The 15,607-nt window shown below is 41.5% G+C and overlaps 1 protein-coding gene across 2 annotated transcripts in view; it reads right to left on the bottom strand.

Moving 5' to 3' along the window:
- Positions 1 to 15,607, bottom strand: part of CSRNP3 (cysteine and serine rich nuclear protein 3) — a gene marked incomplete at both ends in the record, with an annotated part of 74,531 nt that overhangs the window by 19,046 nt on the left and 39,878 nt on the right. The window contains one exon of one of the 2 annotated variants that reach the window (XM_080927867.1): positions 84 to 343. The exons of the other annotated variant lie outside the window; for it this stretch is intronic. Within the exon in view, the coding sequence (XP_080783993.1) occupies positions 84 to 343 (260 nt within the window). The remainder of the gene's footprint in view (positions 1 to 83; positions 344 to 15,607) is intronic. 2 annotated transcript variants of the gene reach the window in all.

The following is a 15,607-nucleotide window of genomic DNA, read 5'->3' as shown; positions in this document are numbered from 1 at the left end:
TAGAGTTAAACCCACAGATAAAAATGGTTGGCTCAGATGCTCTAAGCATATGAGAATTTGCAAGAAGCGAACAAGTGTTTCACCTTGAGTTTTAGAGAGTTGAGCTTCTCCTCCCTGAGGTGTTCTCTCAGCATCTCCCGGTGCAGCCTCTCCTGCTCTCTTGCAAACTCTCCCAGGGTGTACTGGCGCACGCTGTTGTGACGGCTGGACATCCCCAGAGTGCTGCCACCCTGGCTGGGCACGCTGGTGAAGCCCTGCCTCCTGGTGAAGTAGTACACAGTGACGCAGCTGAAGTGCACATTCTTTGTCCTCAGCCGTTTCTCCCTTTTGAGGATGGAGGAAGCTGAAAGAGAAGGAAGCTGGTCAGTGAGGCCCTGGGCAGCAGCTCCCATATGAGGCCAAGAAAGCCCTGAATTCTGAGTCTACTGAGGACCAGAATGTTTGGAGCCTTGCAGGCTTGAAAAATACTGAATCCCAGAGTTGGCCAAAAGGCCTTTTAATTTCCTTTCTTACATTTTTTTTTTCTCGGCACAGTAGAGTGTATTTTAAATGGTTTTATAATTGCTCTCAGAGGAAACTTCTGGAGAATTGCCAATTATTTTCAGAATTAGCGGCAGAATTTTATTCCTCATTTCCTTAAATCCCTTGAGCGCTGGTTTTCTGGATTCCATGCAGACAATATTATACTATAATCAGAAAAGTCACAATATGGAGCCCTCCATATATCCGGTATCATTTTTAAGAAAATGCTTTAAAAAAAAAACTAGCAAAATAAATTAAAGGAATAAGTCCTAATATTCTTCAGCACAGAAGAGAGGATATAGGGCATAAAAACTTCCTTAATATTTTATAAAGAATAAGAAGAGAGGCACTGAAGTGTTCCAAGACAAAGCAATGACAAAGGTCTATGAAAACATTAATTACAGTCAACCAATAATTGCACATTATATTAATACACATGTTAAAAAACTGGCTTGCTCTGTGGATACGAACAGTTGTCACATGCCAATAGAAATGTGTTGCTCATGATTCTGAAAAGATAAAATAATCCAAAATAATTAAAAAAAAACCCATCCCTGAAAAGCAGCTTATTGGCACTACTAAAATTTTTTTTAACACTTAAACCTAACATAGCTCTCATGAGGTAAAACAGTATCTCTCCTCTTTAAATGACATTATAGACTATGGTACTATCACACAAGTGTTAAGATGACTAAAAACACCATAGAGACTTTCAGGATTGCGTCCCCTTCATATTGTTTTTTAATTAATAAACTTGTATTTTTGTATCCAATAGTGATGTTACACCATGGAATTGGTAAATCAAGTTAATTAATGTTTCAAGTGTTGATAGAACCATTATTATTAGTTGTGGGAACGGAGGAGTGGACTGACCATTGGGGAGAGTTTGCGTACATCTAAGACGGAGCAAAAGAGAGTTGCATGTGTTATCAACAGGACCTCTTGTAGCTGGGCAACAGGATGAGCTATTTGGTTGTGTCCCTTTATTTTAGGGTAAAACAGTACAGACGTAGGGAGTTCAAGTGAGTTTGTTTAATATAATTGGTATTTTAAATAATTAAGTAACTTAAACCTAAAATGTCCAAATGTCACATCCTATGATAAATTGTCTTATGAAATGCATTTATCTCGTTGCAGGTCTAAAGCCTGTGTTCTTCGATGTGCTCAAGTTCCTCAGAGTACAATTTGTTTGGATTCTTTAGATATAGTCAGATTAAAATGAAACCATTAGTCACCTTACTACAATAGGAGAGGTGCCTTACAAAATGGTAAAATCTGGACACAGCCTTAGAAAGAAGGGAGAGAGTATGGAGAAACACAGGGAGGAGTGCCAAGGAAGGTGGACACAGACACTGAGCTCAAATAGTCACAGATGCCACCGGAAGTAGGGGTATGCAGGAAGCAGAGGGACCATGATCCAGCCAACATCAAGGCCTCCAGAATGAGAAGACAGGAGACTGGTGTGGATCTCAGCCACTCTGCTCTTGGTGAGTTTTAAGGAAGTTTCAGGAAAGTGTACATGCCCCAAAACAATAGACAGCAAAGGAGACGGCTTCAAACAGCAAGATGACGCCAATGCCCACTTACAGGAAGGCTGTTAGCACGGATCTTCTTCCCTAGGTTTATTTATATAATTAACACTAGAGGGCCTACTATGCACCAGCGCTTTCTAGATAGGATGTACCTGTGGGAAAGCCTGGACCATGGTACTTTCCCGGCTGGAACTCAGAATGAAGAGACCCTAGCAAAAGAATGAAGCTAATGGAAAAATTCAACTTTCCTACCTTCCTTTCTTTAAGAGAAGAAACGCCTTGTACTAGAGTTGAGGGAGGCTGGTTAGGACACCGTTTTGTCAGGTCTGGTGGCAAGGTCCTTTACCCTGAGTCCCTTTCCATCTTCTGTATGATTTTAGCTCCTCAGAAGAGATTTGCAGAAAGTAAACTGCTTTCACACATGTATGTTGTTTAAAAGTCATCCGCATCTCCTCACGGATGGCTTATTGCAGCAGCATCCGCTCTTCCCGGTGCAGAGACAGGTTTCAGCTTTGATTTGAAGATGCCGCTCTGCTTCGTGCCTGTGAGCTGAAGTCATCTCAAACCTGAGAAGACTGTGCCAAGGTGTAGGAGACACCCAGAAAGAGAGAAGTTCTGCCAACAGACCCGAGGCCCTCATCTGTCACTGAGTGTTTGGCGGGTGAGGCAAGGCCCTCTGGAGTTTAGTGGGGAACTTCCTCCCGCCTTTTTGGTTTGGTTATTATTAAAACAATGCCCTTAAGACATAATTGTTCAGAGCCATAACTGTAGAGAGCAGGGGAAGGTGCTTAATTTAGTCATTTAGGATTATTATCATAAGTACCTCTGACAATTTGTGGCTTATATTTTTAGAAAACCAGTGGCTCTCAAGACATTTTTTTTTCTTTGTTTGTTTGTTTGTTTTTTTGTTACGGCCTTGGTCTATATACACAGCATGGACAAAATGTTTTTCAACAATGTATTTAATTCTAAGAGGTTTTCATCCATTTGATGTACCTAATATGTTGCCTCTTTCCCAAAGCTAATTTAACTCCGCTGTTTTGAGAAGTTTTGAGGCTGACAAACGTGGGAGAGAGCAGACCCGCTTGAGCTGTGTCTTGGGTCGGGCTAACACTGTAAGCTTGCATTAAGAATATTGTTTCCTGTCCTATGCTAGGGGTTACCACACACATGTGTGCGGATGATGACTTCAATATTATAAACAGCATCGTATAGACAATGCTCTGAAAGCTGATGAAGTCAGTACTTGGCGATACTCTGAAATCAGTCTGATGGATATTTCTGTGGGTTTCTAGAACTTTAAAAAACCTCAAAGACCCTCTTCTGGTGATTAAATCAGAGCCTTGGTGTGGGCCATTAGGAGGCATCATGGGCCTGTAGGCTTCACTATGACTAACTTCACAAAATCATTTTGAGAGACAGGGAGGGAGGAGGGAGGGGGAGTGGGAGAGAGGGAAGTACAGAGGGAGAGGGAGAGAGGGAGAAAGGGAGAGGGAGAGAGATGGAGAAGAAGGGAGTGGGAGAGAGGGAGAAAGGGAGGGAGAGGAGGAAAAAGGGAGGGAGAGAGGGAGAGGAAGAGGAAGGGAGAGGGAAAGGGAGGGAAAGAGAGAGGGAAAGAGAGGGAAAGAGAGAGAAGAAAAGAGGGAGAGAGGGAGAGAGGAAGAAAGGGAGGGAGAGAGAGAGACAGAGAGACAGAGAGGGGGTGGGATTTTTTTATTTACATCTGGGAGAACTCTTTACTTTAGCATGTTTGCCTTAGGGAATCTAAACATCCCTGACACACCTATCTTGGCATTCTTATCATCTGTACCTGTTACAGAATGAGTGGACTCCACTTTGTGTGTCTGTGGAGTTCGAGTCACCTTTACTACAGTGAGGTCAAGGGCAAGAAGAAGACAGAGTGGAGAATGTGGCTTTTAATACTACCTTTAAAAATGGCAGTTTTCATATTCCACACCAGTTGGAACAGTTTGAAGTATCTTTCAGTTTACTGCCTTTTATTCAAGCACAGTTACCACCCTGACACAAAAGCTTCAAAGTACAGCGATGCCATTTCTACCTCCCAGGAGACAGTTCGTGGGGGGGGGGGGAGAAGCATGTATTTCAGAGTGAAATACTCTCTCAAAATGAAAACAATGAAACCTCAAAAGTTATAAAATGGATGGACCCACAATACCAAGGAAATGATATAAGTAAATAACAGAATTTACATCATGTTATATAAAGGAAGAATTTATAAATACAGTGAGTTGAAAATGCAAACCCAAACCTAACAAATAGACCACAGCTGACTATGTTTTAAAGCAAGCAGTTGCCCTGATTAGGCAAATAATCTGCATTTTTCTCATCTCATACAAAGTATGAGCTTCAAACAAACAAACAAAAACAAGAACTAATCAATCAATCAAACAAACAGAAACTACGAATTGTGGCATGTGCCCGTCATCTTAGCTTTTAGGAGGTGGATACAGGGTGATTTGAAATGCAAGGCTAGCCTGGTCTACATAGTGAGCTTCGGGCCAGACTGAGATACTGCCAAAGGAAGGAAGGAAAAAAAGAGAGAAAGAGGGGGGAGGGAAGGAGAAAGGGAGAAATGAAGGGAGGGATGGAGAGAAAGAAAAAAGAAAGGAAGAAAGGAAGGAAGAAAGAGCAAAAGATGGAGGGAATGGATGGAGGAAATGAAGGAAGAAACAAAGAAAGGAGAGAAAGAAAGGAGGGAGAAAAAGAAAGGGGGAGAGAAAAAAGGGGGAGGAGAGATATAAAGAAAGAAAATGATTTTTGTCAAAATACCTAGAAGACACACATTTTCAGAAGATGGTTAAATCAATGAATCACATTGAGCTCCATGAAATTCTGTCCTACTCCTGAGTAGTGTGTGAGGGAGAACACAAAGGTGGGCAGGTAGGAAGGTAGGCGAAGATCTGCAAGGAGTCAGGGATCAAAGGTGAATAGGATCATTGTGTGAAGTGCTCAAAAAATGAATCAGAACATTACTTAAAAAAAATCAAAACCACCTGTCCTTACAGGTAGGAATACTTCCTCAAGACTATAGGAGTTTCTTTCTTTCTTTTTTTTTTTTTAAGATTTATTTATTTAATGTATGTGAGTACTGTAGCTGTCTTCAGACACACCAGAAGAGGGCATCAGATCCCATTCCAGATGGTAGTGAGCCCTCATGTAGTTTCTGGGAATTGAACTTGGCACCTCTGGAAGAACAGTCAGTGTTCTTAACCACTGAGCCATCTCTCCAGCCCACTATAAGAGTTTCTACCTGACTTGTCACTTTTACTTTTTCCTGGTTAGTTTTGACTTATAATGGGCCATCTGTAAACACCACTAGCTTGGGTGTTTGGTATTGTTGATCTTTGAACACACAGACCATACAGTGGCCCAGATGAGGCTCTGGACTACAGATTCCACTAAGGAGTGAGCTTTGCAAAACAAATGCTCCTATGGTAAGGTCACCACTACCACCAGACTCTCTTCTTCGCTCCAATGGCAGTCACTGTCAAAAAAGTCTTGCTGGTGGTGGGCACAGGAAGCGAACTGTATATGTGATATAAAATGATACATGCCAAGTAAAAAGCTCAGTCTTATGTTAAATGAAGGGAAAATTCAATCAAATCTTTTAGGTACGAAGTCAACAATACAGTTTTATCTCCTATGCTTGATGCACAAGAGGAAATTGCCAATGAACTGTAAGTCCACACATTTGGATTTTGGGCAAATCTGGTAGTAACAACATGAAACTGTTAAAGTCATCTTGTTTTTGTTTGTTTGTTTGATTTGTTTTTTGTTTTTCTTGTTAGAAAAACATAGGATCTTACATAGTTAAGTTTTCCTTAGCATGAAAGGAATGCTGAGAGATACCTCCAGTGCCTCCAATATCAAGTGTTTGCTCCAGAGTACCTTCATCATCCCCTCTACAGCAGGAGCTACACTAGAGACACAGGACCTCAAATAAACATTCGAACGAAAAGTTCCGGTTGACCCATCATTGTCTGGCTCCTTAAAGCTGCCTATGCTTTGGTGAGAATCTTTGATGAGGTCAGCATGCTAATGTACACAGAAATAAACAAAAGGCAGGCATGTTTTCTTTGACTGCATCACCTCAAAAGAGGGAAGAAAAAAACAGGGAATAAAAGAGTGTATGTTTTTAAAAATCACACAGATAAAATTAGTGTGGAAATTAGTTCTTACCATTTGAAGGTGAGACTCAATTGGCAAGTTGGAGAGGTCACCTTACAGAGGATACAGTTTTACCAGAAATTATTTTACATAGAAACTAACAGATTAGATAATGGAGAAATGTTCGGTCAAGTTAGGACTAAGTTGGTCTTTATAAAGGCCACCTGCAGACTTCTGACAATCATATAGTCTTTCTCTCCAACCTGGTATGATTGTCAGGGATGGGCTGCTACTATACAAGATGTCACCTATTTAACCACAAGTGGGTGATGGAAACTGGTCCAGTATAGAAGAGAGTAATTCTCAGGAGTGTTTCCAACTGGGGTCAAAAGCAATGCTGCCTTGTTCTAGCAGCCCCCTTTATTCTGCTGACTCACACTTGAAGTTTTCCTAATATGCATGCTGTAGATTGTATGTTATGGTGATACATGATTGGACAGTGGAGAGGTAAGCGAAGAAAGGGTAGGAAAACAGAAGAGGAACAGGGATTGAGGAGGAAATCAAGATGGAACCGGGAAAAGCAGACCTGAATCCTGGTGGCTGTAATTGGCATTAGGTAGAATTAAATATTTTTAAGGATTTTATAGGTTTTTTTATTTCTTATAGAAGGGCAGTTTGTATCCTTGTCCATTTGATGTAATCTTATTGTGTAGAGGATTTGTGGGTTGAGCACGTAATATATAAACCTTCACGAGAAGCTATCGGGCCTTAGAGCGTGGTTGTGCCTGGCGGTGGGGTAAAGAAAGACACCGGGGCAGAAGCGCCAGGGTGGGTGGTGTGAATCACCTGGGAAGGGAATCTCTTGGAGAGTGTAGTTCGTGGACTGCGTGACATCACGGAGTGAGACCTCAGGGGCCGATGAAGAGATAAGCCACTTTAATATTCCGTGGAACAACAGGTCCCAGTCATATTTTCAGATGTATTTAGGGCAGTTCCTTTACATGAGAGAAACTTCAAAGGGTTGGTACTGCTGAGGAAGCATTGTGAAGGTTGGCTGCAGGAGAGGCAACAGGCAAGCGGAGACCAATAGAGAACATTTTCTTCGGAGCTTTGAACAAGATTCAAATTACTTTAAGTATGTGAAGGAAGTTGACCTTTTACCTACCTATGATCAAATCAGTGAAAAGTGTCACAATTGGTAAAGCATGTTATGGTCTTGCTTCTTAAAGCCCTGCTCTTGTTATTATGAAAGTCATCTTCAAAAGTGATCTTAAATGCAAGTCGGTTCCTCACCAATATATTGGTTTCTCTGTAGTGTGAATGACAATGACAGCCCCCCTCTCCTCTCCCCCTCCTTTCTCCCCTCCCCCCTCTCTCTTCCTCTCTCTCTCTCTTCCTTTCTCTCTTCCTCTCTCTCTCCTCTCTCCCTCTCTCTCCCTCTCTCTTCTCTCTCCCTCCCCCCTCCTCTCTCTCTCACTTCCTCTCTCTCTCTCCCCTCCCTCCCTCCCTCCCTCCCTCCCTCTCTCTCTCCCTCCCTCTCTCTCTCCTCTTTCTCTCCCTCTCCCCCTCTTCTCTTTCTCCCTCTCTCTTTCCTCCCCCCTCCCTTTCTCTCTCCCCTCCCTCCCTCCCTCCTTCCCTCTCCCCCCCCTCTCTCTCTATCTCTCTCTCTCTCCCTCTCTCTCCTCTCCCCCTCCCTCTCCTCTTTCTCCCCCCCTCTCTCCTCTCTCTCTCTCTCTCTCTCTCTCTCTCCTCCCTCCCCCCCTCTCTCTTTCTCTCTCTCCCTCTCTCTCCCCTCTCTCTTCACTCTGCTGTACTGTGGATTGAACATAGGGCCTCACCCATGCTAGACAAGCACTTTCCTCGTCAGCTATAACCCCAGTCAGCATCTCTTTCCAAACCCCAAAGTACCATTCAAGCATCTCAAGACATCCCACCAACTTATGTACTAGGAAGTGAGGAAGCAGATTAGACTACCCCAAAATATAAAATCACCCCCTCCCCGATAAACAGTTAGCATGCAGATCACAGTTAACCGGAGGGCAAGGTTTATAATTCATACATGGGTCTAGGTACTACTCTTGGCCATAAAGTAGGTTTGTCTCCCACCCCATTTTAAATACTAAGTTAAAAATATTCACAATGATGTGACCCTTGAGTCTTGCGAGAGTAAGAAGTTGCTGAACTGTAGCTTCTAGGTTAAATCATTCACGACAAGACTCCTTTGACTGGTTAGCGTAATGTATACAAAAAACACCCCTCTCATAGAAGGTCACGTGAAAAAAAAAACAAAAAAACAAACAAGTGCCCTTTAAGGCAGCCAAAGACCCTGCATATACATGCAAAACCCAACAGAGTGGCAGAAACAGAGATCACATGGAAAGCTGACCCTTGAGGCTGCCTGACAAAAGCTTTGTTTAAGATCATGAACATGCACGGCACGTCCTCATGCGTTCAATCTGTCAGCCCCATCCGCAGGAGCTGGCAGGAGACCCACACGGAGGGGCCAGCTCTCTGTCTCTCCTGACAGGCACAGCCGAGGGTGTTGAGCACTCTGCAAACTGCGTTTCCCTTTAGATCCCTTAGTGCAATAGAACAGTTGTCTATTGACAGTCTCGCCTTGGTACAAAATACAGCTTTCTGCTCAGGATACTGATGTCAACTCTAAACGCTGCAGGTGACAGTCGGTGTCAAGTTGACCTTCCAGCTTCCATGACACACATAATTAAAATGATGAACCCACAAGAGGCAATGACGTCTAAGTAGCTATTTTTTTCTTCCTTTATTCAAGATCCTACTTCCTTCAATGGACCTTGTGAAAAAAAAATGTAAAAGTGAGGTCTGTCTTGATCATCCTTGCTGGGGGGAAAAACCCCAAAATTCGTACTTAAAGGTTATAAAATTGAAATTAGAAGAGTAAAAGATTTACTCCTTTCTCTCATCTTCATAAATAATTAGCCTGGCTTAGACAAGCCCCTTTCCATAGATTCGATCTCCCTTGAGGGTGTGATTTGACTGCTGGATGCTCTGTCATTAAAACATCAAATTAAAACATCTATCATTAAAACCAAAATATGAAAGTAAGCCAAGTTTACATTGTACCACTAACGGAGGTGCCCTGCCCCCTGTGCTTGGTTATGTGCCTTTTACACCAGGTCATTTCCTGACTCTTGTTCTGTGCACCATGAGTTTTAGCTCACCACTTCCACACCCAACCTACACTCACCATGAGTTTTAGCTCACCACTTCCACACCCGACCTACATACACTCTTACTTCTGCTTCAGCTTTACCTTCACACTATACATCACCTAAGGATATTGCATTACAACATGCAAGCAGACTATCTGAAGCACAATATACTCTTGAAGTGGCAAAACTGAGGTATGCTGTTCTGCCCAGCAATGTCCAGAGCATGAACAGAGGTTGAAAATTTATTTTTTCTGCTTCATTTATTCAACTAGCCACATGACTTTATCTCCACAGAGAACCACTCTACAGGATCTTTACAATGCTATCAGTGGTTTCCACCATCTTTATCTACTGGCAAAATATAACACAGTTCTAGGGAATACTTAAATCTTCTCAGTGCAATGTTAACAATTACACGCGGAACAAATGTTATTGAAGACTTTGTCTTCTGTTTTGAAAGGATGCTACCTCATTGTAAGCATGCAGAACCAAATAAACAAATAAATAAGTAATTAAATAAATGTAAAAATATTTTCCTTTTCTAATATCTGCAAAATAATAAAAGGCCCAATGGTATATTCAATGAAGTACAAATTCTAATTATATATATGATATATGTAATATATCATATATATTGTATGAATTGAATAACATACGCATATTATGAGAAATAATTACTTTCCTGAGAAGCTTGAAGCACAGATGGAAAATATTGCACATGCTCAGTAGTATCTTGGTGATGCTGTTCCTTTATTATCAGTGAGAAAATAAGTTCTAGCTCTCTCCTGGCTGGTTTCCTTAATCTCTCACATGTGCAGTTAAACATCGAAACTTTGTGCTTAAGAAACACATTTCGCTGCCACTAAAAAAACAGTTATTGTCAAACACACATAAACCCATGGCTCTAGCTTCATTAGAACCTCAACCTGCATAACCTCAAGACCACATCATTTCTTACTGGGAAAAGGTAGTTCTTAGTAGACGTAAATAATCACAGCTCTGGCTGCCATCCAACATGTAAGCACTTTCCTCTGCTGTCTCAGCAAATCTCCTGATGTCAAAGACACATTAAAATAAATGGAAACCATATGTCTCCTCAGCAGAACATGGATGCTCGGACAACCAAGGGGCAATGCAATTCGTTACAACCACTGGAGAAATATTTGCGGGGGGGGGGCGTGGACTAGCTCAGTGTAAAACAAAACTGCATGGGCTATTCTCACAGTGAACGGAGGAGACATTTGCTATTCAGCTCTCCTAACCTGGTTTACTGTGTTTTACATTTTATTTTTAAGACCACCGAGAGCTGCTCCAGTTAGAAGGATTAATCAGCATTTTCTACCTGCTCAGTGACTTCCTGAGCAGTCTTTCATCTCCTCCAACATGATAGTCCCGTCAATCCCAACACATCATCATAATCCAGGTCCGAACGGTGCTTAAACACAAAGAAACACAGCACAGCAAAGCTTCACAACGGTCAGCGAAAGAAAAAACATTCTTCTGAGATCACTTGGAATTTATTCTGCAGAGTTAGACAGAGTCAAAGACCAGGCCCTGAATTTTGCACTCTGTCAGGAATGAGAAAAGATTCAAAACAAAAGCAAGCAAACAAACAACCTCATTATATCTAAACACAAGTCCTTCTTACATGTATTCCAAATTAAAATGGAAATCATTCCCAAAAGCATAACAGGACACTAATCAGTCACAGTTTGCTCGTTGCATGTGTCAGAAACTTCTGAAAGAAGAGGAGAAGCAGCAATGTAAAGCTCAGAGCACCGAGCAGCTGGGGAGGCTGGGAAGGCGGGCTACTGGCTGCTTCCTAGTCAGCAGTGAGGGATGGGGAGGGCTTCAGCCATCCAGAATATTAACTTCGATCTATGAATTTTCTATCAATCAATAAATAAGTGTGTGCCCCTGTGTGTGCATGTGTGTTGTATGTGCGTGTTCCTGGGCTTGTGGTTCATCATCCCCAGTATCTATTATGATTGGGTGTTTACTTGTTGAAAGCCTAATATCTACACTGACGCCATTTTGTGGTGGTGTGGTGTGAAGAGGAGATGCCGTGGATGGTCGAACACCCATCCCCGATGGAAGTGCTGCTTTGAAGTCTCGATTTTGAAGTGAACATGTAGGAGGCAATGTCATGTTGGAGGCCACCAGGAACTAGGGGTAGGCTTTGAATTTGATACTCGGGCCCCAGTTTTTCCTTCCTTCTGCTTAGCATTCCGACAAGGTGTGAGAGACTCAGGGCACTCAGCTTTACACTCCTGCCACCTTTTAGTCACCTGGCAACACTCCTTAGCCTCTGTGACAGACTGTACTCTCAACCCCAACCCCAAGAGTTGCTGCTTTAAGGAATTTTCCCATCAACAAGAAAAGTGGCTAAATGGTGCAAGATGGTCTTCCCAAGATTGGCTTATGTGGGGGAGAGATCTCCTTAATGATTAGCCCCCTTACAGAAAGGACTCTTAACTCTAATACAACATGAAGATATAGCAAGACGGGCGTTATCGATGAGACCCTCAATGGACACCATCTCTGCTGATGTAATGCCCAAATCCCAGTTACTAGATCTGGGAGAAATAAATGTCTGCAACCCAAGTCATGATGTTCTGTAATAAACAAGCACAAGGACTAAGTATGTGTCTACCCCTTCAAAAGTGGGAATGAGTGAATTATTGAGCACCAAATCTGGCACAGAGTTACCATTCAGTCTCTAGAAAAGAGATTCGACACACCTCAAGTGTCACAACCACAGAAACAATGTATCCTAGCATCATAAAGGCAATTAAAAAAAAAAAAACAAACAACAAAAAACCACAGTTCTCCTTTGCTCCTTACTAGGTAGGGATGAAGGGAGGTGAGCTGCACCTCAGTGTGAACCTCTGAGAAGTAGCAGGGTCCTATGCAAGAGGAGGCACTTGCTAAGTGCAACTTCTAAACAAAATTACAGGAATAGATGATTGCACACTGGGCAAAATCACCAACATCCAAATCTCTAAACCTGTCCTTAGCCTGTGGGTCACCACCCCCTTGGCAAACCCCTGACTCAAAAAAAAATATTCATATTATGACTCACAATGGTAACAAAATTATTAGAGTTATGAAGTAGAAACTAAAATAATTTTGCTTGGGGGTCACTACAACATGATAAAGGGTCACAATGTTAGCAAGATCAAGACCCCACTACAAGAGGTTTAGAGTCTAAACCTCTTTGCATTATATTGAGACAAAATGAGATTCGCCAGCTATGACCGGAATCCTCGTGGTCAAATGTCTTCTTTCCTCATTAATATCCAGCCAGTTTGTCTATTTTTCCAGCATAACTTATCAAAGGGAAAAGGCATGTACTGAAGATCGGACACATTGTCCTCATGGCTCCAGGGCACACATAACTTTACATTAACAAACCACTTGAAATATACGATATTTTACATATCAGAAGATCTAACTAACATAACAAAATCAATCTGGCTCTAAACAATCCATCAGTAATGAGTGTGTGAGTCTATCTCTCTGAAGCAAGTAGCCGGTAGCCCGGAGACTTACTTGAATGGAAATGGTTTTGAAAGAACAACCCTGCAGATAACATGTCACTAATTAGTATTGACCTCCAGCAAAAGCATGACTGACGTGCCTGCCTTCAGCAGTCCACCAGTGATGGGTTTTTGAAGTGATTTTTGCCTCTTGGTATTTAAATTGTCATCTGCATGGTAGAACAGAGGCTGCCATGTTAAAAAGATTATGTTGCTTACAATATGTTAATGCCTGATGACATCTTAGGAGAGACATCTTCTAAGACATATATTCTCTGAGAGATAGATTCATGAGACAAATATGTGCTCTAGAGCTTGAGACAAAAGATAGACAAGCAAGAAGTAGTTTGAAAGTATTTATCCAGTTGAAACAGAATAGTGGAGAATATAAGTGGAGGGCAAGTTTTTAATTTTTATTTATTTATTTATTTTTAATCTCTGTGACTGACTTTTTCCTACAACTAAAACATCATCCGAGTCTAGAAATCATCGGGGCAGAGGGCTTTCCTAGCATGCCTGTGGCCCTGGGTTCAATGCCCAACATCATCACAAACAAGTTATCCTATTAATATGTGCTATTAATATTTAAAGGATGGGAGCTCAAAGACAAGACTCGTGGGTCAAGAACAAAGTGCTGCTTTGCGAGAGCACCTTGGTCCTTGCTCCTCTTACCCTACCTCCCTGGCACCAGAAATTCTTCTGAGCAATGTGCAGGGGGCCAAATAGAATCTAGACACACAAGAGCTTCGAACTGTGCCCAGTGTACAACAGGTTTGGTAATTGGTATAGCAAACAATACGCAAGCCTGTTCTATCTTAGATGAAGACATAGCCTCATACCTCAAGGTTGACTGGGACAAATGTGATATAGAAAATTCAGAGGTCAGGAAAATGTATTTGTTTTATCTTTAGAGAGACTATAAAGGTGCAAGAAACCTGAGGTTCACTTGTCAGAGGAACACTGCCTCCTGCCCCTATAGAAGATCTGAGTTTGATTTCCAGCACCCACAGGGCAGCTAATAAGTAGATTTCCAGTTCCAGGGATCCAAAGGCCTTTTTTGGAATGTTCAGGCACTAGGCATATGTATACTACCACACACACACACACACACACACATACAGACACACACATACACACACATACACACACACACACACACACACACAAGACACTCAACCACATTAAAAAACAAAACTTGTAAAATGAAAAAAGTATGTTACAGCAATATTTTAATTAGTTTATCCATTCTGATATCCCAACCATTTAAAATAGTATTTGCATTTAGGAAATATTTAATATGCATTTGTTGAATCAATGAGTGATGCTAATACAATTTTTGTAATTATTTTATAATAGAAGATCAGATTAATAGTTGTTAGAATAATCTAAAATTCCTGTGGAATTTCACCCTTTGATTTCACTATCATTTTTCTTGCATATAATTCATATCACAGAGAGCAAATTTGAGGAATAAACTTCCTTAATGATTTATTCATACTCTTTAAAAGATGTATCATAATTTTTACATTTCCAAGAAAACAAAAAAGGAATGAAACTCTCCTAAAACTGTATTTTTCTGTTCGAGTCAAACCTCTGTTGGAACTTCCCAAGCTCTGATTTGAAAACATAACTCAATGCATATGTTAACTGCAATTTTATTAACACCACTTTCTCTCTGGTTATCTTCCCTGAGTCCTGCAACATGACAATTACAGAAGCCCAAACCAGAAGAGTTCAGTATGCAGGATGTGATGTAAAAGCTGTATTCATAGGCCCTAAAGAAACAATCCTCCCTGGAGACAATCTACCAAGTAAAAGCTCTCCGAAAGAATACGTAATGAAGTGTTTTTAAGGTGGTGAAATGCGGTTCCCCCTGTAGACCTTTAAAAGGTGCCCAGATGTTTTGCTTTACAGCCATCTTGCCAAAGAAAGGGATCACTCCGAAGGGCTCTGCGATGTCTTTTGCAGCTCCTAGGAGCTGAATTACCCACAGCTCTGCTGTGTCATCTCTGAGGCCACTTGTCAGGCATGACCTGATGCCCAGGAACTGTCTCAGAGTGTCTAGAAGGACTTTTCATCTCTGCTGTTGCTGTGCCATATGGAGTATCTGTCATGAGAATATGTTTTTCCAAAACTAAAGGGAACTTCAGGCTTTGACTGTGTATAAAAAGAAAGGGGAGTCAGGAGTCAATCTTTTTTTTTTTTCTGTCCATCTACATATTAGGGGTTTCTTGGAACAGAAACAAGAAAGTGGGCAGAAAAATGAGGGTCACATTTCATAAAGCACGATTCAACGTTTGGATCCTTAATGGACATCGCATCTAACCAGTTTCCACGCTCGTTTTAGCACGTGACACACGCCAACTTCTAACCTGGCCTCAGTAGTTTGTTTTCTGGTTCCTCCGAGCTCCCTCTTAGGAGCATGGTCTAAATTTAAATTCCATTAAGAGTGATTTACAGGAACAACATTTGCACCTTTAACTCCCACCCGAGTCCCATTTAATATAAATATAAGGTGGACTTGCTGTAGTTCAGAACTTCTGGCTTTTGATTAAGAGTCTCTGGAAAGACAATAGGCATCTCTTTGTTTCTTTCTTTTCAAGCATGTGAGTAATGCTGAGGAACTTAAGGATGATTACTGATCCTAGAGCTGACACACTTAACTACTTCACTCAAAAGAAGTTACCTCTTTGCGTTT

Source organism: Micromys minutus (genome assembly GCF_963924665.1).
Source record: "Micromys minutus genome assembly, chromosome: 13".
Lineage (NCBI taxonomy): Eukaryota > Metazoa > Chordata > Mammalia > Rodentia > Muridae > Micromys > Micromys minutus.
The sequence above is the reverse complement of the archived record's forward strand: the minus strand, read 5'-3'. Positions and strand labels throughout refer to the sequence as shown.